The sequence below is a fragment of the Somniosus microcephalus genome, chromosome 8 (genome assembly GCF_052327205.1).
Source record: "Somniosus microcephalus isolate GS21.2 chromosome 8, FLI_Smic_1.0, whole genome shotgun sequence".
NCBI lineage: Eukaryota > Metazoa > Chordata > Chondrichthyes > Squaliformes > Somniosidae > Somniosus > Somniosus microcephalus.
In genome coordinates this window covers 60,219,310-60,242,219 of record NC_140994.1, presented here as the reverse complement: position 1 = coordinate 60,242,219, position 22,910 = coordinate 60,219,310, and the positions used below count along the sequence as shown (strand labels likewise).

At 47.8% G+C, this 22,910-nt stretch overlaps 1 protein-coding gene across 1 annotated transcript in view; it reads left to right on the top strand.

Annotated features, from left to right (window-relative positions):
- Positions 1–22,910, top strand: part of LOC147113546 (coiled-coil and C2 domain-containing protein 2A-like) — a 403,075-nt gene that overhangs the window by 55,183 nt on the left and 324,982 nt on the right. The window contains exon 4 of the mRNA XM_085996133.1: positions 22,725–22,800. Within this exon, the coding sequence (XP_085852259.1) occupies positions 22,725–22,800 (76 nt within the window). The remainder of the gene's footprint in view (positions 1–22,724; positions 22,801–22,910) is intronic.

Here is a 22,910-nt window from a genome sequence, read left to right as displayed (position 1 = left end):
ATCCTCTATTCCCATAATTTCCAGGACGGCCTCCTCCCAGGGGGTCAGGTGGGCTATTGAGGCTGTCCCTCCTCCTGTCCTGGCTCGCTCTCTTTTGTTGTGAGTTCTCTTTTCCTGTAATGAGGGAGACAAGTGGAGGTTGAGTGAGAATGAAGGAGTGAGTGTAGAGATTACATAGCATAGATACTTAGGAGACAGAGATGGAGTGAGGTTGCAAGACCAAGGGCCCTTTCTGTGTGTTGTCAAAGCATCAGTGTGATGGGGAGTGTGAGGGCTGCATGGTCGAATAGTTATGTGAATGTGAGCATAGAGAGAGAGGGAATGGGTAAGGGTGCATGGATGTCGGTGTCAAGTGGGATGTGGAGGAAGAGATTGCTAAAGCTGAGTGCTGGTGAGGAAAGGCAATGGGGATTAGTTTGAGGGTGATGGGAAATTCATACTCACTTTTCCAGTGCGCAGAAGGTCATGAAATCTTTTCCTGCACTGTATCCAGGTTCTGCGGATGACTCCCAAGGAGCTGACTTCCTCAGCCACCTGCATCCACACTGCCTTGGTCTGAGTGGGAGGCCTCTTCCTCCCTGATGAAGGGAAGAGCACCTCCCTGTTGGCCCTAGCCCCATCCACTAATGCCTCTGTAGAATTTAGAAGAATGAGAGGTGATCTCATTGAAATATATAAAATTATTACAGGGCTTGGCAAGATAGGTGCTGTGAGGATGTTTCTCCTGGCTGGGGAGTCTAGAACTAAGGGTCACAGTCTCAGAATAAGGGGTCATCCATTTAGGACTGCGATGAGGAGAAATTTCTTCACTCAAAGTGTTGTGAATCTTTGGAATTCTCTACCCTAGCAGGCTGTGGATGCTCAGTCGGTGAGTATATTCAAGACAAAGATCGATAGATCTTTGGATATTAAGGGAAGCAAGGGATATGGGGATAGTGCGGGAAGGTGGAGTTGAGGTAGAAGAGCAGCTATGATTTTATTGAATGGCGGAGCAGGCTCAAATGGCCTACTGCTGCTCCTATTTCTTATGTTCTTATGTTGTGGTAAAATAAGTTCCTCCTCTGTGACCACTTGTGTGCACATATTTGCTGCTATTTAGACATGAGTACTCAATCTATCTATTTGCACTTCTTCTTTTATCACCTATCCTTCCTGTAATCTTGCATTTCCTCCTTCCACTTTTTTTTCCGATGTTACAAGGAATGATAGAATATAGGTAAAACTCACTGAATGTGGTATTCTGTTCATTCTTGTATTTCATGCAAAATAAAGCAGTTAGTTTCATAATTGGCATTGTCTCACTAGAGTGCTTATCAGTCTGTGCCCCAAATGATAGAAAAATGCACGTGGGGCATGTGGAAGATGACAATATACAGAATGTAACATCTTATTGTTATGGCTCCTGGGTCATGTTGTTATCTAACTAGACGTTGGGTAGTAAAGGTATTCTCCTGATTGTAGAGAACGTGGAGTCTACTTACTGAAGTAACTGGTGGCAGTGAACACTATAATATCTAATGTAAACCCAAAAATGGGATATTTAACCATGGGTGGGAAGCCACTTGAGCAAGCAGGTGGCCCACCTGACAGTGGCAGTGGGCCTCAAAATGGCTGGCTCCCGGAAGTTGAAGATTGGGTGACCCAGTGGTTACCCACGGCACTCAGATAAGTTGTGGGAGGTGGAGGTGCTGCAGGGTATTGCAGATGGAAAGGGTGGAACCCGGGACAGCAGAAGCCCAGACTTTCCTTGTGGGACCCAGAGGAGCACTCCTGCTCCTGACCTCACAAAGGAAAGTTTATCATTTGGGGCAGACTGATAAGCACTCTAATGAGACAATGCCCGATTATGAAACTAACTGCTTTAACTTACAGGATTTATTCTTCTTGCAGACCAGGTTTCAGTGAGTGGAACAACTGCGGTGGTTGCCCCCTCAATCAGCGATTACATTGTCATCAGGGTCCTAATTGTGTCATAGGACCCTGATTCAGGCTGGCACTTTGGCTGCCTGACAAAACAGCGGTGTTGAAATTGCTGTGGGTCGGGCAATAGTGATAGGAGATTCGATAGTTAGGGGAACAGACAGGCATTTTTGCGGCCGCAGACGTGATTCCAGGATGGTATGTTGCCTCCCTGGTGCCAGAGTCAAGGATGTTACTGAACGGCTGCAGAACATTCTGAGGGGGAGGGTGAACAGCTAGAGAGAATGGTAATGTAGTGGTAATGGCTAGTAATCCAGAGGCCTGGACTAATGATCCAGAGACGTGAGTTCAAATCCCACCACGGCAGCTGGGGAATTTAAATTCAGTTAATTAAACAAATCTGGAATAAAAAGCTAGTATCAGTAATGGTAACCATGAAACTATTGGATCGTCGTAAAAACCCATCTGGTTCACTAATGTCCTTTAGGGAAGGAAATCTGCCATCCTTACCTGGTCTGGCCTATGTGTGACTCCAGACCCACAGCAATGTGGTTGACTCTTAACTGCCCTCTGAAATGGTCAGCAAGTCACTCAGTTGTAACTAACCGCTACGAAACATAAGAATGAAACTGGACGGACCACCCGGTATCGACCTTGGCACCGGCTACGGACATGGCAACGGCACACCCAGCCCAGTCGACCCTGCAAAGTCCACCTCGCTAACATCTGGGGACTTGTGCCAAAATTGGGAGAGCTGTCCCGCAGACTAGTCAAGCAACAGCCTGACATAGTCATACTCACAGAATCATACCTTTCAGCCAATGTCCCAAACTCCTCCATCACCATTCCTGGGTATGTCCTGTCCCACCGGCACAGTGGTATACAGTTTGGAAGGAGTGGCCCTGGGAGTCCTCAACATTAACTTTGGACCTCATGAAGTCTCATGGCTTCAGGTCAGGCATGGGCAAGGAAACCTCCTTCTGATTACCACCTACCGCCCTCCCTCAGCTGATGAATCAGTACTCCTCCATGTTGAACACCACTTGGAAGAAACACTGAGAGTAGCAAGGGCACAGAATGTACTCTGGGTGGGGGACTTCAATGTCCATCACCAAGAGTGGCTTGGTAGCACCACTACTGACCGAGCTGGTCAAGTCTTGAAGGACATAACTGCCAGTCTGGGCCTGCGACAGGTGGTGAGAGAACCAACACGAGGGAAAAAACTACTTGACCACGTCCTCACCAATCTACCTGTCCCAGATGCATCTGTCCATGACAGTATTGGTAAGAGTGACCACCGCACAGTTATTGTGGAGACGAAGTCCCGCCTTCACACTGAGGACACCCTCCATCGTGTTGTGTGGCACTACCACCGTGCTAAATGGGATAGATTCAGAACAGATCTAGCAGCTCAAAACTGGGCATCCATGAGGCACTGTGGGCCATCAGCAGCAGCAGAATTGTATTCCACCACAATCTGTAACCTCATGGCCCGGCATATCCCTCACTCTACCATTACCACCAAGCCAGGGGACCAACCCTGGTTCAATAAGGAGTGTAGAAGGGCATGCCAGAAGCAGCACCAGGCGTACCTAAAAATAAGGTGCCAACCTGGGGAAGCTAAAAAGCAGAAGCAGCATGCTATAGACAGGGTTAATCGATCCCACAATCAACGGATTAGATCAAAGCTCTGCAGTCCTGCCACATCCAGTCGTGAATGGTGGTGGACCATTAAACAACTAACGGGAGGAGGAGGCTCCATGAATATCCCCATCCTCAATGATGGTGGAGCCCAGCATGCGAGTGCAAAAGACAAGGCTGAAGTGTTTGCAACCATCTTCAGCCAGAAGTGCCGAGTGGATGATCCATATTGACCTCCTCCTGAGGTCCCCACCATCACAGAAGCCAGTCTTCAGCCAATTCGATTCACTCCACATGATATCAAGAAACAGCTGAGCGCACTGGATACAGCAAAGGCTATGGGCCCCGACAACATCCCGGCTATCATGCTGAAGACTTGTGCTCCACAACCAGCCGCGCCTCTAGCCAAGCTGTTCCAGTACAGCTACAACACTGGCATCTATCCGACAATGTGGAAAATTGCCCAAGTATGTTCTGTCCACAAAAAGCAGGACAAATCCAATCTGGCCAATTACTGCCCCATCAGCCTACTCTCAAACATGGAAGGTGTCATCGACAGTGCTATCAAGCGGCACTTACTCACCAAAAAAAACCTGCTCACTGATGCCCAGTTTGGGTTTCGCCAAGACCACTTGGCTTCCAACCTCATTACAGCCTTGGTCCAAACATGGACAAAGGAGCTGAATTCCAGAGGTGAGGTGAGAGTGACTGCCCTTGACATCAAGGCAGCATTTGACTGAGTGTGACATCAAGGAACCCTAGTAAAACTGAAGTCAATGGGAATCGGGGGGGGGGTGGGGTGGGGGCAAACGCACCACTGGCTGGAGTCATACCTAGCACAAAGGAAGATGGTTGTGGTGGTTGAAGGTCAATCATCACAACCCCAGGACATCGCTGCAGGAGTTCCTCAGAGCAGTGTCGTAGGCCCAACCATCTTCAGCTGCTTCATCAATGATCTTCCCTCCAACATAAGGTCAGAAAAGGGGATGTTCGCTGATGACTGCACAGTGTTCAGCGCCATTCACGACTCCTCAGATAATGAAGCAGTCCATGCCCGCATGCAACAAGACCTAGACGACGTTCAGGCTTGGGCTGATAAATGGCAGGTAACCTTCGTATCACAGAAGTGCCAGGCAATGACTATTTCCGACAAGTGAGAGTCTAACCGCCGCCCCTTGACATTTAACTGCATTACCATCGCCGAATCCCCCACCATCAACATCCTGGGGGTCACCATTGACCAGAAACTTAACTGGACCAGCCACATAAATACTGTGGCAACAAGAGCAGGTCAGAGGCTAGGTATTCTGTGGCAAGTTTCTCACCTCCTGACTCCCTAAAGCCTTTTCACCACCCTGTTCCTGGGACTAGGGACAGGGTCACTGGCAAGGCTTGGAAGCTAAGCAGAGCCAGGCCTGGTTAGTACCTGGAGGGGTGACCATCAGGGAAGACCAGGTGCAGAAGGTCACGGAAGGAGCCCCGAGGAGGGGCGGTTGGTGAGAAGGTCACGGAAAGAGGAGCGGCTGGTGAGCAGGCCCGGGCATTGGGCTGAAGATTGTCGGACAGGAGGAATGGTGGAAATGGAATGGCGGCACGCAGCGGCTTTGCTTCTCCCAGTCATGGGAGCTTGCAAGATCACATTTCGTTGTTCATGTGCTTGTGCAATGACAATAAAGTTGAATTATTATTAAGTAAGGAGTGTAATGGAATACTCTCCACTTGCCTGGATAGAGTGCAGCTCCAACAACACTGAAGAAGCTTGACATCATCCAGGACAAAGCAGCCCGCTTGACTGGCACCCATTCACCACCTTAAACATTCACTTGCTCCCCCACCGGTGTACTGTGGCTGCAGTGTGTACCATCTACACGATGCACTGCAGCAACTCGCCAAGGCTTCTTCAGTAGCGCCTCCCAAACCCGCGACCTCTTCCACCTAGAAGGACAAGGGCAGCAGGTGCATGGGAACACCAAGTTCCCCTCCAAGTCATACACCATCCTGACTTAGAAGTATATCGCCGATCCTTCATCGTCACTGGGTCAATATCCTGGAACTTCCTACCTAACAGCACTGTGGGAGTACCTTCACCACACGGACTGCAGCGGTTCAAGAAAGCAGCTCACCAGCACCTTCTCAAGGGCAATTAGGAATGGACAATAAATGCCCACATCCCATAAACGAATACAAAAAAAGGTCGTGTTCCATATCAGTGGTAACAACATACGTAGGTAGAGAGGGATGAGGTCTTGCAGACAGATTTTAGGGAGCTAGGAAAGCAGGACCTCAAAGGTAGTAATCTCCGGATTATTCCTGGTGCCATGAGCTAGTGAGTATAGAAATAGGAGAAATGTAAGAAGTCACACAACACCAGGTTATAGTTCAACAGTTTTATTTGAAATCACAAGCTTCCGGAGTGCTGCTCCTTCATCAGGTGAAGTGGAGAGATGCAGAAAGACACAGCTTATATAGTCAGAGAATAATGCCAGATGATTACAGGTAATCTTTCCAACTGCCATTTATCACACCTCGGCAGAGAGATAGTCACAGCAATCAAAGGTGTGAATGGTGCCCAAACAGGTTAGTCAGGAAAACATTACATCAAGAACAATGAGGTGGGGTCACAAGGGGTCAAATGTTGCAGATGCTGGGGTCTGTATATAAAACATAAAACAGACAAAAAAACATTTTTTTTGCTGGAAGTGTTCTCTCCCAGTCGGGGAACACTTCAGCAGTCAAGGACATTCAGCCTCCGATCTTCGGGTAAGCATTCTCCAAGGTGGCCTTCGAGACACACGACAATGCAAAATCGTAGAGCAGAAACTGATAGCCAAGTTCCGCACTCATGAGGACGGCCTCAACCGGGATCTTGGGTTCATGTCACACTACATGTAACCCCACCTGACGTAGGGTCATGCAGACTCGAGTCGTCGTTGGCTTGTTCTCTCTACACAGATGCGGCCGGACTTGCTGTGATTTCCAGCAAAAAAAATGTTTTTTTGTCTGTTTTTTGTTTTTCATACAGACCTCAGCATCTGCAACATTTGAGCCCTTGTGACCCCACCTCATTGTTCTTTGATGTAATGTTTTCCTGACTAACCTGTTTGGACACCATTCACACCTTTGATTGCTGTGACTATCTCTGCCGAGGTGTGATAAATGGCAGTTAGAAAGATTACCTGTAATCATCTGGCATTATTCTCTGACTATATAAGCTGTGTCTTTATGCATCTCTCCACTTCACCTGATGAAAGAGCAGCGCTCTGAAAACTTGTGATTTCAAATAAAACTGTTGGACTGTAACCTGGTGTTGTGTGACTTCTTACATTTGTCCACCCCAGTCCAACACCGACATCTCCACACCATAGAAATAGGAGGATAGAGCAGATGAATGCGTGGCTGGAGCGATGGTGCAGGACAGAGGGCTTTAGATTCCTGGGACATTGGGACTGGTTCTGGGGGAGGTGCGACTGTACAGGCCAGATGGGTTGTGATGTAAAAAGACTACTGAGTACTTGGTTTGAGTATAAAACAAGGCTCAGTAGTCTTTTTACCTCAATTTAATCAACTGTTTCACAACCATGAGATTCTAGTTACATCACTAGTTCCTGGTTACAAAAACGTACTGAACAAGCTGGGCCCACGCCCGAGTATTTATACTCCTTGGACGGCACCACCAGCTGCACAGTGTCATTTCATGAGTCATTTCTCCATGAATGATAAGATTCATGACAGGTTGCACCTCAACAGAGCTGGGACCAATGTCCTCGCGGGGGCGTTTGCTAGTGCTGTTGAGGAGGGTTTAAACTAATTTGGCAGGGGGATGGGCAACAGGATGTAGCATTAGAAAGGAGAAACAAGGTGCACAAAGGATTGGGAGAGACAGATAGCACTAGAGTAAGAAATAGTAAGGTATTAGGTGGGGTCAGACTAAGAGAGAAAACAAGAAGGTCTAAGATAGGTTTACAGTGCATGTGCGTAAACGCACAAAGTGTGGTAAATAAGGTTGGTGAGCTGCAGGCGCAAATAGCCACATGGGGATATGATGTGGCGATAACAGAGATGTGGCTCAAAAAAGGGCAGGATTGGGTACTAAATATAGAATCATAGAATCATAGAAAGTTACAGCACGGAAGGAGGGCATTTCGGCCCATTGTGTCCGCACCGGCCAACAAAGAGCTATACAGCGTAATCCCACTTCCCAGCTCTTGGTCCGTAGCCCTGCAGGTTACAGCATCCCAAGTGCACATCCAAGTACTTTTTAAATGTGGTTAGGTTCCTGCCTCTACCACCCTTTCAGGCAGTGTGTTCCAGACCCCCACAACCCTCTGGGTGAAGAAATTTCCCCTCAAACCCCCTCTAAACCTTCCACCAATTACTTTAAATCTGTGCCCCCTGGTTTTTGACCCCTCTGCTAAGGGAAATAGGTCCTTTCTATCCACTTTATCTATGCCCCTCATAATTTTATACACTTCAATAAGGTCTCCCCTCAGTCTCCTCTGTTCCAAGGAAAACAGACCCAGCCTATCCAGTCTTTCCTCATAGCTAAGATTCTCTACTCCCGGCAACATCCTTGTAAATCTTGTCTGTACCCTCTCTAGTGCAATCACAGCTTTCCTGTAATGTGTTGACCAGAACTGCACGCAGTACTCTAGCTGAGGCCTAACTAGTGTTTTATACAGTTGAAGCATAACTCCCCCGCTCTTGTATTCTATGCCACGGCTAATAAAGGCAAGCATTCCGTATGCCTTCTTAACCACCTTATCTACCTGGCCTGCTACCTTCAGGGATCTGTGGACATGCACTCCAAGGTCCCTTTGTCCCTCTACACTACTCAGTGTCCTACCATTTAATGTGTATTCCCTTTCCTTGTTAGCCCTCCCCAAATGCATTACCTCACACTTCTCCGGATTGTATTCCATTTGCCACTGTTCTGCCCACCTGACCAATTTATTGATATCTTCTTGCAGTCTACAGCTTCCCTCTTCAGTATCAACCACACATTCGATTTTAGTATCATCTGCAAACTTCTTAATCATACCCCCTATATTCAAGTCTAGATCATTGATATATACCACAAAAAGCAATGGACCTAGTACTGAGCCCTGCGGAACCCCACTAGAAACAGCCTTCCAGTCACAAAAACACCCATCAACCATTACCCTCTGCTTCCTGTCTCCAAGCCAGTTTTGAATCCAACTTGACACTTTGCCCTGGATCCCATGGGCTTTTAACTTCGTGACCAGTTTGCCATGTGGAACCTTATCAAAAGCCTTGCTAAAGTCCATATACACTACATCAAACGCACTACCCTCATCTACCCTCCTTATTACCTCCTCAAAAAATTCAATCAAGTTTGTCAGACATGACCTTCCCTTAACAAATCCGTGCTGACTATCCTTGACTAATCCGTGTCTTTCTAAATGAAGATTTATCCTGTCCTTCAGAATTCTTTCCAATAATTTTCCCACCACCGAGGTTAGGCTGACTGGCCTGTAATTACTCGGTCTATCCTTTTCTCCCTTTTTAAACAAGGGTACCACATTAGCAGTCCTCCAGTCCTCCGGCACCACACCTGAAGCCAGAGAGGATTGAAAAATGATGGTCAGGGCCTCTGCTATTTCCTCTTTTGGTTCGCTTAACAGCCTGGGATACATTTCATCCGGGCCAGGGAATTAATCCACTTTTAAAGCTGCTAAACCCCTTAATATTTCCTCTCTCACTATGTTTATTTCATCTAATATTTCACACTCCTCCCTCTGATAGCAATGTCTACTTCGCCCCTCTCCTTTGTGAAAACAGACGCAAAGTATTGATTAAGAACTCTACCGATGTCTCCCGCCTCCACACACAGATTACCCTCATGATCTCTAATAGGCCCTATCCTTTCTTTAGTTATCCTCTTACTCTTAATATATTTATAAAACATCTTTGGGTTTTCCTTGATTTTACTTGCCAAGAATTTTTCAGGCTCTCTCTTTGCTTTCCTAATATCCTTTTTAATTGCACCCCTGCACTTTCTTTACTCCTCTAAAGATTCTGGAGTATTTAGCCCTCGGTATCTGTCATACGCTTCCCTTTTTTTCTTTATCCTACCCTGTATGTCCCTAGACATCCAGGGGGCTCTAGATTTGTTAGTCCCACCTTTTTTCTTTAAGGGCACATATTTGGTCTGAACCCTCCAGATCTCCTCCTTGAATGCCTCCCACTGCTCTGACACTGATTTACCTTCAAGTAGCTGTTTCCAGTCCACTATGGCTAAATCCGTTCTGAGCTTAGCAAAATTTGCTTTTCCCCAATTTAGAATTTTTATTCCTGGTCTATCCTTGTCCTTTTCCATAACTACCTTAAATCTAACTGAATTATGGTCACTAGCGCCAAAATGCTCCCCCACTGATATGCCCTCTACCTGCCCAGCTTCATTCCCTAAAACTAAGTCCAGAACCGCCCCCTCCCTTGTTGGGCTTGCTACGTACTGGCTAACAAGTTCTCCTGGATGCATTTTAGGAATTCTGCACCCTCTATACCCTTCACACTAATTTTATCCCAGTTAATATTGGGATAGTTGAAATCCCTGACTATTACTGCCCTATAGTTTTTGCACTTCTCAGAAATTTGTCTACATATTTGCTCTTCTATCTCCCTCTCACTATTTGGGGGTCTACAGTACACTCTCAGCAGTGTGATCACCCCTTTTTTGTTTTTCAATTCGACCCATATGGCCTCTTTTGATGATTCCTCCAACATATCATCCCTCTTCACAGCTGTAATAGTTTCTTTAATCAATACTGTGACCCCCCCCTCCCTTTTTACCTCCCTCTCTAGCCCATCTGAAAATCCTGTAACCAGGAATGTTCAGCTGCCATACCTGCCCCTCTTTCAGCCACGTCTCTGTAATAGCTATAATATCATAGTCCCAAGTATCTACCTGTGCCCTCAGCTCATCTGCCTTGTTCGCTATACTCCTTGCATTGAAGTATATACCATTTAGTACAGGGAAACCTCCTTGTTGACTACTATCTAGCCCTTGATTCCTCTGTCCTTCCAAATTACTTTCTATGTTTATGTTTTCCAATTCCAGTTTTTCTTCCCTCCCTACTGACTCTATTCTTAGGTTCCCATCCCCCTGCCAAGTGAGTTTAAACCCTCCCCAACAGCACTAGCAAACCCCCTCGCGAGGATATTGGTCCCAGCTCTGTTGAGGTGCAACCCGTCCATCTTGTATAGGTCCCATCTCCCCCAGAAACGGTCCCAATGCCTCAGGAATCTAAAGCCCTCCCTCCTGTACCATCCTTCAAGCCACACATTCATCTGCTCTATCCTCCTATTTCTGGACTCACTAGCACGTGGCACCAGGAGTAATCCGGAGATTACTACCTTTGAGAGCCTGCTTTTTAATCTGACTCCTAGCTCTCTAAACTCTGCCTGCAGGACCTCATCCCTCTTTCTGCCTATGTCATTGGTACCGATATGGACTACGACATGTGGCTGTTTACCCTCTCCCCCCAGAATGCTCTGCAGCCGTTCGGTGACATTCTTGACCCTGGCACCAAGGAGGCAACATACCATCCTGGAGTCACGTCTGCGGCCACAGAAACGCCTGTCTGCTCCCCTCACTATTGAATCCCCTACCACTATTGCTCTTCCACTATTTTTCCTCCCCCGCTGTGCAGCGGAGCCACCCGTGGTGCCGAGGACTGACTGCACTCCTCAGAGGGACCATCGCCCCCCACCTGTACTCTGAATAGAATACCAGTTAGAGAGCATGATGCCCTCCAGGGCCTCCTGCACTGCCTGCCTGGTCTTCTGTCTGGTGGTCGCCCACTTGCTCTCTGTCCGCTCTCTCTTAGGCTGTGGGGTGACCACCTCACTAAACGTGCTATCCACATAGTTCTCAGCCTCGCGGATGCACCACAGTGACTCCAGTTGCCGCTCAAGCTCCGTAAACCATCGCTCGAATTGTTGCAGCTGCTGACACTTACTGCACATGTAGTCATCCATGCAACGTGAAGCATCCATGACTTTCCACATGCCACAGGATGTGCACGCCGCTAGACTGAGCTGCCCTGCCATTCCTATCATCCCTTTATCTAACAAACTATTTAAAAGACTAAAGCCTAGAAATTCAGTTAAGGCCCGCCAGCAGGCTAACGCCCAAAAGTTAGCGCTGCGCGCGGAGCCAGTTGCGCCCACCAGAAATTCACTTTTAGCGCCCCAAGTCGGAACCGGGCGCTGTTCCAGGGTGTGCCCGCCTCCGCTTGGGGTGCTGAAAGTGAATTTCAGCGCTCCAGCTGCCGCTGCGCCACCCGATGCGGTGCGGCAGGCTGGGGTACTGCAGGCCTCCTCCTCTTAAGGAGGAGCTGCCTGCAGCTGTGAGATCGCCGCTGGATTCTGCCGGCAAATGAGGCCGGCACCACGGAGAAGTGCCGGGCTCGCGGGAATCAGCCACCAATGCCGCGGGGGGGGTGGTGTAGGAGGCCGGGGAGGGAGGTGCGGGCAGGCGGCCACCGAAAAAGCGGCCGGCCGCACCTCCACCTTAAAGCGCCCCAGTTGCGCAGCAGTACGGCCCCGTTTTTCCAGCGCTGTTTGCGGCCGCTGCAGAAGAGGCGGGCGCAACTAAATATGGGGCTTGGGCCGGAAGCGAGGCGGAACCGGGGCACTGCGCACACCGATGACGTCATCGGTGTCGGCGCAGCGCTACCGGCTACCGCCGCCATTACCGCAGCGCTGAATATCAGCGCACCCTCTTACACTGGCGCAGAAACCCTCTTTGGGCGAAAAGTGGGCGCAAAGCCTACTGAATTTCTAGGCTTAAGTGCTAACCTTTATTTAAAGACTAAGAAGTAACTTAACAGAACAAGCTTTAAAATTAAATAAAAACACTCACCCACTACTCACCAATCAGCTGCTTCCCTTGTGCCGACGTCACTTTTTAATCTCTGACGTCACTTTCGAATGTTGCCTGTTTCGGTCCGCTCTCGCTGCTGCTCCCAATAGCTAGGTCTGGGCCTCGAGCCTCGCACTTTATTTCGTCGCTCCTCCTTCACCTGCTCCCTCACAGGTCGGTTCCACTCTCGCTGCTGCTCCCAATAGCTCGGTCTGGGTCTCGAGCCTCATGCTTTATTTCCTTGCTCCTCCTTCGCCTGCTCTCTCACAGGTTGGTCTGCTCTCGCTGCTGCTCCCAATATTCCTGGATATAAGGTGTTAAGGAAAGATAGGGAAGGAAAGAAAGGAGTTGGGGTGACAGTATTGATTAAGGAGAATATTACAGTGCTGGAGAGAGAGGATGTCCTGGAGGGGTCAAGGACAGAATTTATTTGGTTAGAGTTGAGAAACAATCGAGGTGCCATTACATTACTAGATATATTCTATAGGCTGCCAAGTAGTGGGAAGGATATAGAGGAGCAAATTTGCAGGGAAATTACAGAGAGGTGCAAGATCTATAGAGTAGTGATAATGGGGGACTTCAACTATCCTAATATAGACTGGGATAGTAATAGTGTAAAGGGCAGAGAGGGGGAAGAATTTCTGAAGTGTGTTCAGGAGAACTTTCTTGATCAGTATGTTTCCGGCCCAATGAGGAAGGAGGCATTGTTGGATCTGGTTCTGCGGAATGAGGTGGGTCAAGTGGAGCAAGTGTCAGTAGGGGAACATTTAGCGAACAGGGATCACAGTATCATAAGGTTTAGATTAGCTATGGAAAAGGATAGGGAGCAATCTAGAGTAAAAATATTTACCTGGAAGAAGGCCAATTTCAGTGGGTTGAGAATGGATCTGGCCCGGGTAAATTGGAATCAAAGATTGACAGGCAAAACTGTAATCGAACAATGGGCTGCCTTTAAAGAGGAGATGGTTCGGGTACAGTTGAGGTACATTCCCATGAGGGGGAAAGGTAGGGCAACGAAAGCCAGAGCTCCCTGGATGACAAAAGAGATAGAGAGTAAGATGAAGCAGAAAAAGGGGCGTATGACAGATGTCAGGTTGAGAATACAAGTGAGAACCAGGCTGAATATAGAAAGTTCAGAGGGGAAGTCAAAAAGGAAATAAGAGGGGCAAAGAGAGAGTATGAGAATAGATTGGCAGCTAACATAAAAGAGAATCCAAAAGTCTTCTACAGGCATATAAATAGTAAACGGGTAGCAAGAGGAGGGGTGGGGCTGATTAGGGACCAAAATGGAGACCTACACATGGAGGCAGAGGGCATGGCTGAGTTACTAAATGAGAACTTTGCATCTGTCTTTACCAAGGAAGAAGATGCTGCTAAAGTCATAGTGAAAGAAGAGGTAGTTGAGATACTGGATGGGATAAAAATTGATAAAGAGGAGGTACTAGAAAGGCTGGAAGTAAAGGTGGAAATTGCGGAGGTACTGGCCATAACCTTCCAATCCTCCTTGGATACGGGGGTGGTGCCAGAGGACTGGAGAATTGCAAATGTTACATCCTTGTTCAAAAAGGGTGTAAGGATAAACCCAGCAACTACAGGCCAGTCAGTTTAACCTCGGTAGTGGGGAAGCTTTTAGAAACGATAATCAGGGACAGAATTAACAGTCACTTGGACAAGTGTGGATTAATTAAGGAAAGCCAGCACAGATTTGTTAAAGGCAAATCATGTTTAACTAACTTGATTGAGTTTTTTGATGAGGTAACAGAGAGTTGATGAGGGCAATGCAGTTGATGTGGTGTACATGGACTTCCAAAAGGCATTTGATAAAGTGCCACATAATAGGCTTGCCAGCAAAGTTGAAGCCCATGTATTAACAGGGACAGTGGCAGCATGGATACGAAATTGGTTAAGTGACAGGAAACAGAGAGTAGTGGTGAACGGTTGTTTATCGGACTGGAGGAAGGTACACAGTGGGGTTCCCCAGGGGTCAGTACTAGGACCACTGCTTTTCTTGATATATATTAATGACTTAGACTTGAGTGTACAGGGCACAATTTCAAAATTTGCAGATGACACAAAACTTGGAAGTATAGTGAACAGTGAGGAGGATAGTGATAGACTTCAAGAAGACATAGACAGGCTGGTGGAATGGGCGGATATGTGGCAGATGAAATTTAACGCAGAAAAGTGCGAAGTGATACATTTTGGTAGGAAGAATGAGGAGAGGCAATATTAACTAAAGGATACAATTCTAAAGGGGGTGCATGAGCAGAGAGACCTAGGGGTATACGTGCACAAATCGTTAAAAGTGGCAGGGCGGTTTGAGAAAGCAGTTAAAAAAGCATATGGGATCCTGGACTTCATAAATAGAGGCATAGAGTACAAAAGCAAGGAAGTTATGATGAACCTTTATAAAACACTGGTTCAGCCTCAACTGGAGTATTGTATCAAATTCTGGGCAACGCACTTTAGAAAGGATGTGAAGGCCTTAGAGAGGGTGCAGAAAAGATTTAAGAGAATGATTCCAGGGATGAGGGACTTCAGTTACATGGATAGACTGGAGAAGCTGGGGTTGTTCTCCTTAGAGCAGAGAAGGTTGAGAGGAGATTTGATAGAGGTGTTCAAAATCATGAGGGGTCTAGACAGAGTAGATAGAGAGAAACTGTTCCCATTGGCGGAAAGGTCGAGAAACAGAGGACACAAATTTAAGGTGATTGGCGATTGGCAGAAGAACCAAAGGCGACATGAGGAAAAACTTTTTTAAGCAGCAAGTGATTAGGATCTGGAATGCACTGCCTGAAAGGGTGGTGGAGGCAGATTCAATTGTAGTTTTCAAAAGGGAATTGGATAAGTACCTGAAGGAAAAAATTTGCAGGGCTACGGGGAAAGGAAAGGGGAGTGGGGCGAGCTGAAGAGCTCTTGCGGAGAGCTGGCACGGGCTCGATGGGCTGAACGGCCTCCTTCTGTGCTGTAACCATGCTATGATTCTAAACAAGCAGTAAATTATAGTAACCTGCTCCATTTTAACTATTTGCACCGTTTTCTTCTAAATTCACTCTCCGCTTCTGCTGCCAGATCCTGGACTGAATTCTGCTTTTTCTGTGGTTACTTCGACTCTTCTCTACACTTTCTCTGCTCCTGGGCTAGATCTGCTTCTGATTTTTCTGGACGTGACTTCGCTGCTCCAGTGCATTCCTTCACCATTTTCTGCTATATTCTGCTGGCCTCAGATAAACCAGTATTTCCCAAAATTTCTCCACTGGCCTTTGGATACCTTTATTGGCCCAGAAATTCGGGTCAGGGGCTTCCCGCGGGTGCAAGCCCCCGACCTGCACTTACCTTGCGCGCCGGCCGTTGAGCTGTAGGGCCCCATGGAATTCCGATCCGGGGCCTGGTCCAGCTGCCGGCGCGCAGTGCTTGCGTATCCCAGGGGCGCAGTTAGTTCGATGCGCCCCTGGGATCACGTGGGGAATGCTCCATTCATAAGTCTGGCAGGAAGTGCTGTCAAGACTTATAAATACTACGGCCCCAAAATAGCACTAAACCTTCAAATAAATTTTTTAAAAATCACATTTTTTAAATAAACTATAAATTACGTGAAATAACTATTTTAAACAATAATTTAAATTTTTGAAAAAAATAATTTTATATTCTAACGGGGCTAAAAATAAACTTACCTTGCTTTAAAGTAGTTAAAAATAATAAACCTGTGGAAAAAATGTTTTAATTTTAATTAATTCACCACTTACCTTGTAAAAAGCAGGCCTTACGCCTGCTTTTTACATTTCTAAATGCTGCAGGCTTACGTTCCCGGAGAAACCTGTAAAAAAAAAAGCTAAGTTTGATGCGCACGCACAGCCTCTCCCGTGCACGCGTTCGACCTCTGAACCCCTTCGTTCAGAGGAACGGAAGTGCCGGTTTCCCACGCATGCGCAGTGCATGCAGGAAACCGGCACTTCCATCGGGCCTACGGGCGAGTACCCCGTACGTACTCACCCGTGGAGACACGAAATTCTGGGCCAATCTTTCTCAAAACAAAACCAATACATTTTTAAACTCATATTATTGATGTGTGCTGCTTAACAGACCAATTTATATTGTTAGGATGTTCGCATTTAATTTGCTTTCTGCTAGTTTATAGCTAATAATATGATGTCCTTGAAAAATGATAGCTACATTTTACATTGCAATAAAAAAAGACATGTAAGCATGAAATTATTTAGGCTTTTTTCACCATTTCTGCACCTTCATAGCCTTTATAGGGTACGGTAGCATAGTGGTAATCCAGAGGCCTGGACTAATGATTCAGAGACATGAGTTCAAATCCCACCTGGGCAGCTGGGGAATTTAAATTCAGTTAATTAAGTAAATCTGGAATAAAAAGCTAGTATCAGTAATCAGAAACTACTGGATTATGGTAAAATGTCCTTTAGAGAAGGAAATCTGCCATCCTTACATGGTCTGGCCTTTATGTGACTCCAGAACCACAGCAATGTGATTGACTTCTTACTGCCCTCTGAAATGGCCTAGCAAGCCATTGAGTTGTACCAAACCGCTACAAAGAAGTATACTAAGAATAAAACTGGACAGACCACCCGGCATTGACCTTGGCACCGGACACAACAAAGGCACACACCCAGCCCAGTCGACCCTGCAAAGTCCTCCTCACTAACATCTGGGGACCTGTGCCAAAATTGGGAGAGCTGTCCCACAGATTAGTCAAGTAACAGCCTGACATAATCATACTGACAGAATCATACCTTTCAGCCACCGTCCCAGACTCCTCCACAACTATCCCTGGATATGTCCTGCCCACTGGCAGGACAGACCCACCAGAGGTAGCAGTACAGTTATATACAATCAGGAGGGAGTGGCCCTGGGAGTCCTCAACATTGACTCCGGATCCAAGAAGTCTTGTGGTATAAGTCAAACATGGGCAAGGAAGCCTTCTGCTGATTACCACCTACCGCCCTCCCTCAGCTAATTGGAATGGTAGCATAATGGTAATGTTACTGGATGAGTAATCCAGAGGTGTGGACTAATAATCTCAGAGACAAGAGTTCAAATCCACCACAGCAGCTGGGGAATTTAAATTCAATTAATTAATAAATCTGGAATAAAAAGCGAGGATCAGTAATGGTGAGCATGAAACTAGCAGATTGTCATAAAAACCCCTCTGGTTCTAGGGGAAGGAAATCTGCCGTCCTTACCTGGTCTGGCCTCTGTGACTCTAGAACCACAGCAATGTGATTGACTCTTAACTGCCCATTGAAATGGCTTAGCAAGCCACTCAGTTGTCAAGACGGTGGCTCGCCACTACCTTCTCAAGGGCAATTTGGGATGGGCAATAAATGCTGGGTTTCCCAGCAGTGCCCACATCCCGTGAATACATTTTTAAAAAAGCTGATGCATCATGTTGAACACCACTTGGAAAGAAGCACTGAGGGTAGCAAGGGCACAGAACGCACTCTGGGTGGAGGACTTCAATGTCCATCACCAAGAGTGGCTCGGTAACACCACTACTGACCGAGCTGGATGAGCCCTGAAGGACATAGCGGCCAGACTGTGCTTGGGGCAGGTGTGAGAGAACCCACACAAGGGAAAAACCTACTTGACCTCATTCTCACCAATTTACCTGTTGCAGATGCATCTGTCCATGACCACCGCACAGTTCTTGTAGAGACGAAGTCCCGTCTTCACACTGACGATTCTCTCCATTGTGTTGTGTGCACTACCACCGTGCTAAATGGGAAAGATTCAGAACAGATCCAGCAGCTCAAAACTGGGCATCCATGAGGTTCCGTGCAGCATCAGAATTGTATTCCACCACAATCTGTAACCTCATGGCCCGGCATATCCCTCACTACCATTACCATCAAGCCAGGGGACCAACCTGGTTCAATGAGGAGTGTAGAAGAGCATGCCAGGAGCAACACCAGGCGTACCTAAAAATGAAGTGCCAACCTGGTGAAGCTACAACACAGGACTACATACATGCTAAACAGCAGAAACATAGACAGAGCTAAGTGATCCGACAACCAATGGATCAGATCAAAGCTCTGCAGTCCTGCTACATCCAGTCGTGAATGGTGGTGGACAATTAAACAACTAACGGGTGGAGGAGGCTCCATGAACATCCCCATCCTCAATGATGGGGAGCCCAGCATATGAGTGCAAAGGACAAGGCTGAAGCGTTCGCAACCATCTTCAGCCAGAAATGCCGAGTGGATGATCCATATCGGCCTCCTCCTGAGGTCCCCATCATCACAGAAGCCAGCCTACAGCCAATTCAATTTACACCATGTGATATCAAGAAACGGCTGAGCGCACTGGATACAACAAAGGCTCTGGGCCCCAACAACATCCCGGCTATCGTGCTGAAGACTTGTGCTCCAGAACTAGCCGCGCCTCTAGCCAAGCTGTTCCAGTGCAGCTATGACACTGGCATCTACAATGTGGAAAATTTCTCAGGTATGTCCTGTCCACAAAAATCAAGACAAATCCAATCCGGCCAATTACCGCCCAATCAGTTGACTCTCAATCATCAGCAAAGTGATGGAAAGGGTCACTGATGCTCAGTTTGGGTTCCGCCTGGACCACTCGGTTCCAGATCTCATTACAGCCTTGTTCCAAACGTGGACAAAAGAGCTGAATTCCAGAGGTGAGGTGAGAGTGACTGGCCTTGACATCAAGGCAGCATTTGACTGAGTGTGACATTAAGAAGCCATAGTAAAATTGAAGTCAATGGGAATCGGGGAAAACTCTCCACTGGCTGGAGTCTTACCTAGTGCAAAGGAAATGGTTGTAGTTGTTGAGTGCCAATCATCTCAGCCCCAAGACATCGCTGCAGGAGTTCCTCAGGGCTTTATCCTAGGTCCAACCATCTTCAGCTGCTTCATCAATGACCTTCCCTCAATCGTAAGGTCAGAAGTGGGGTGGTTTGCTGATGATTGCACAGTGTTCAGTTCCATTCGGAGCTCCTCAGATAATGAAGCATTCCGTGCCCACATGCAGCAAGACCTGGACAACATTCAGGCTTTGGCTGATAAGTGGCAAGTAACATTCACACCACACAAGTGCCAGGCATTGACCATCTCCAACAAGAGAGAGTCTAACCACCTCCCCTTGACATTCAACGGCATTACCATTGCCAAATCCCCAACCATCAACATCCACATAAATACTCTTGTAGCTCTGTTGTTGTAGCTACGTGAATATTGTGGCTACAAGAGCAGGTCAGAGACTGGGTATTCTGTGGTGAGTGTCTCTTCTCCTGACTCTACAAAGCTTTTCCACCATCTACAAGGCACAAGTCAGGAGTGTGATGGAATACTCTCCACTTGCCTGGATGAGTGTAGCAACAACAACACTCAAGAAGCTCGACACCATCCAGAATAAAGCAGCCTACTTGATTGGCACCCTATCCACTACCTTAAGCATTCACTCCCTCCATTACCGGTGCACCGTGGCTGCAGTGTGCACCATCTACAAGATGCATTGCAGGCTTCTTCGTCAGCACCTCCCAAACCTGCGACCTCTACCATCTAGAAGGACAAGAGCAGCAGGTGCATGGGAACACCAGCACCTCCGAGTTCCCCTCCAAGTCACACACCATCCTGACCTGGAAATATATCACCGTTCCTTCATCGTCGTTGGGTCAAAATCCTGGAACTCCCTACCTAACAGCACTGTGGGAGTACCTTCACAACATGGACTGCAGCAGTTCAAGAAGGTGGCTCACCACCACATTCTTAAGGGCAATTAAGGATGGGCAATAAATGCTGGCCTTGCCAGCGACGCCCATATCCCATGAATGAATAAAAATAAAACACAACGGCAATTGAGGGGGCTGAAGCCATGTCAAGAAATATGCCACTAGGCACTCAACACTCACAGCTGCTTTCTTATCTGCTTGTGGGAAAGGGTTTGTTCACTGTACTTGTGCTGAGAGGTTACTTTATACACTTTTGAGGTGTCATCTACATTTTGGAGCAATGTTCCTTGTAAGTTGTGCTTTGTTCTGTGCGGCCTGTTCCTTTAAATTTCCGCACATGCTAGGGAAGCCAGTGAGCGGCCTGTCTGGGACCTTTCCCATTACTGCGCAGCTGCGCAGCTTAGAGGGGACATTGCTTTGAAGGTATCATCTTCACTTTGGAGGTTTGGAGGTCTGATCTGCACTTTGGAGCTCTGATCTATCAGATCAGCATAGGTGCTGCTTACGCTGCCTTATATTTGACCTCTGATGAGGACCAACAGGCTGCTGCTCACAGACCTGTAGCTCCACAGGAGAGAGGGGAGCAGCAGAGAGGTGCAGCTTGCAGGAGGCCATAACCGGCGCACAGGGTTTATAGGCAGAGGATAAGCTTCCTCGACATGTCTGAACACCAGTGTCTCAGGAGGCTCAGGATGTCGCATCAGGTGGTAGCAGACATTTGCAGGCTGCTAGAACAAGACTTGCTGCCAACTGGACCTGGTGGCCATGCTTTACCAGTGGCTGTCAAATTCAACACCGCCCTTTTTTGCCTTTGGATTCTTCCAGGGCTCTGCCGGAGGCATTTGCAGGATCTCGCAGTCGGTGGCACACAAATCCATAAGACAGGTGACCGATGGATTGTTTGCCAGGGCCGCCAATTATGTCAACTTTGCCTGCATTGATGCCAGTCAGAATGCGCAGGTGCTTGGTTTGCACCTCTTGCAGGCTTCCCACAGGTGCAGGGTGTCATCAACTGCACATATGTGGCAATTAAGGCATCCATAGATCACCCAGGAGTGTTCATCAACCACAAGGGCTTTCACTCCATTAATGTGCAGTTGGTATGCAACCACAAAAAGATCTTTATGCAGGTGTGCGCAAGATTCCTAGGCAGCTGTCATGATGGTTTTCAGGGCTCCAAACACCAAACTCCAAACTCAGGCTGGGCCATCAGGTGGGCCCCACTTCTGCCAGGTCACAACAGATGTCCCTGGCGCAGGGATTCTTGACCTAAAGAGACCCGCAGCTTGTATTGATGGCTTGTAGGGGTTGGACCTGCCGTATCTGAGTCCTGACAAAGTTTGTGGTCCGGCCAAAGAATTTCAGCCACCAGATCTTTTATATCCACCTGAACAGGTGGATGGGACCTCAGTTTAACATGTTGTCCAAAAGATAGCACCTCCAACAATGCAGCATCATCTCAGTATTGCACTAAAGTGTAATCTCATATTTTGTGCTAATTTTCTAGTGGTAGATGCTAACTTGTGCCAACCAATATAAATGGGGCAGCAATGGCCTGAAAATGGCTTTCTGACCATTTACAATGTCGCTCCAACCACTGCCATCCTCAAAGTTGCCTTCCGCTGTGTGGCTGGAGCCCTTTTAATGTGCCAATCAGGGTCCTATGACATACATAGGATCCCGATTGCAGTTTTGATGGTCAACTGGATGGAGCGTGCGCTGTGTACTTTTCTTTCCAGTTTTACTGGGCAGTACTGCAGAAGAGGCATCAAAAAAATAAGTTTCAAATATTTTTGTGGTGGCCGTGAAAAGCACACCACAGGGGGATTCTGGTGCTCCTCCAGACTCCACAAGAATAATGTGGGACACTGCCTTCCCCCTCAATGATTGGCACCCCTATACCCGTACCTGCCTCGCTGTTGGTAGGGTTAGTCTATGGGCTCCCGATATTGCGCCAGCTGAGAGTTGCAGCAGGCCATTCATTTGGTGCTTGGAACTCGGAAATGGACCGGGACTCCTGCTGGCAGGATCAGGTGGCAGCCCTTCACGCTCCACTGCCCGATAGTTAAAATCTATCCCCTGGAGGGGGCTTGAGCTCACAAATTTCTAATTCGGGCAAATGTGCTACCAACTGAGCCAAGCTAACACCACACAAATTACACGAAACTTCTGAACACTTAGGGCTAGCAACTTGGTGCCTTAGCGCCTCCCGTTAGCGCCTCCGGGGGGCGATAACGGGGCGTTAAGGACTTACCGCCTGGGAGCAGCGATGATACCTCCGCCCGTGAAATTCACCTGGCGGTTTACGGCGGCGGTAACCCTTAGCGCCACGATCTCCTGCGCCTGGAAATCGTGACGTCATCCAGCTGCGCATCCCCCTGATAGCGCCCCGGACCCGAAATTCATTTCTGCCCTCTGCAGCATCACCAGGCGATGACACCGACAGCTGCAGGAAGCGTTGATCGGGAGGCCGGGCGCTTCGGGGGCGAGACTTAAAGGCGAGGTGGCCGAGGTAGGTTAAAAAAAAATCTGAAATGCTCTTTGCGTTTTTTTTTGTTTCGTCGCCAGCCATCGATCAGCTCGACACTCTGCTGCAGTGCATCGGGCTGATCGGGTCAGATTCGCGGCTGCTGTCGGGGACCAGGTAAGTTTTTTCCTTGCAGAGCCTGCAGCAATGGCCCTTCCCTTTAAGGGAGGGAAGATGCCTTCCAACGCGGCAGCGCTGCACGGCCCATTGTACAGCGCTGCACAACT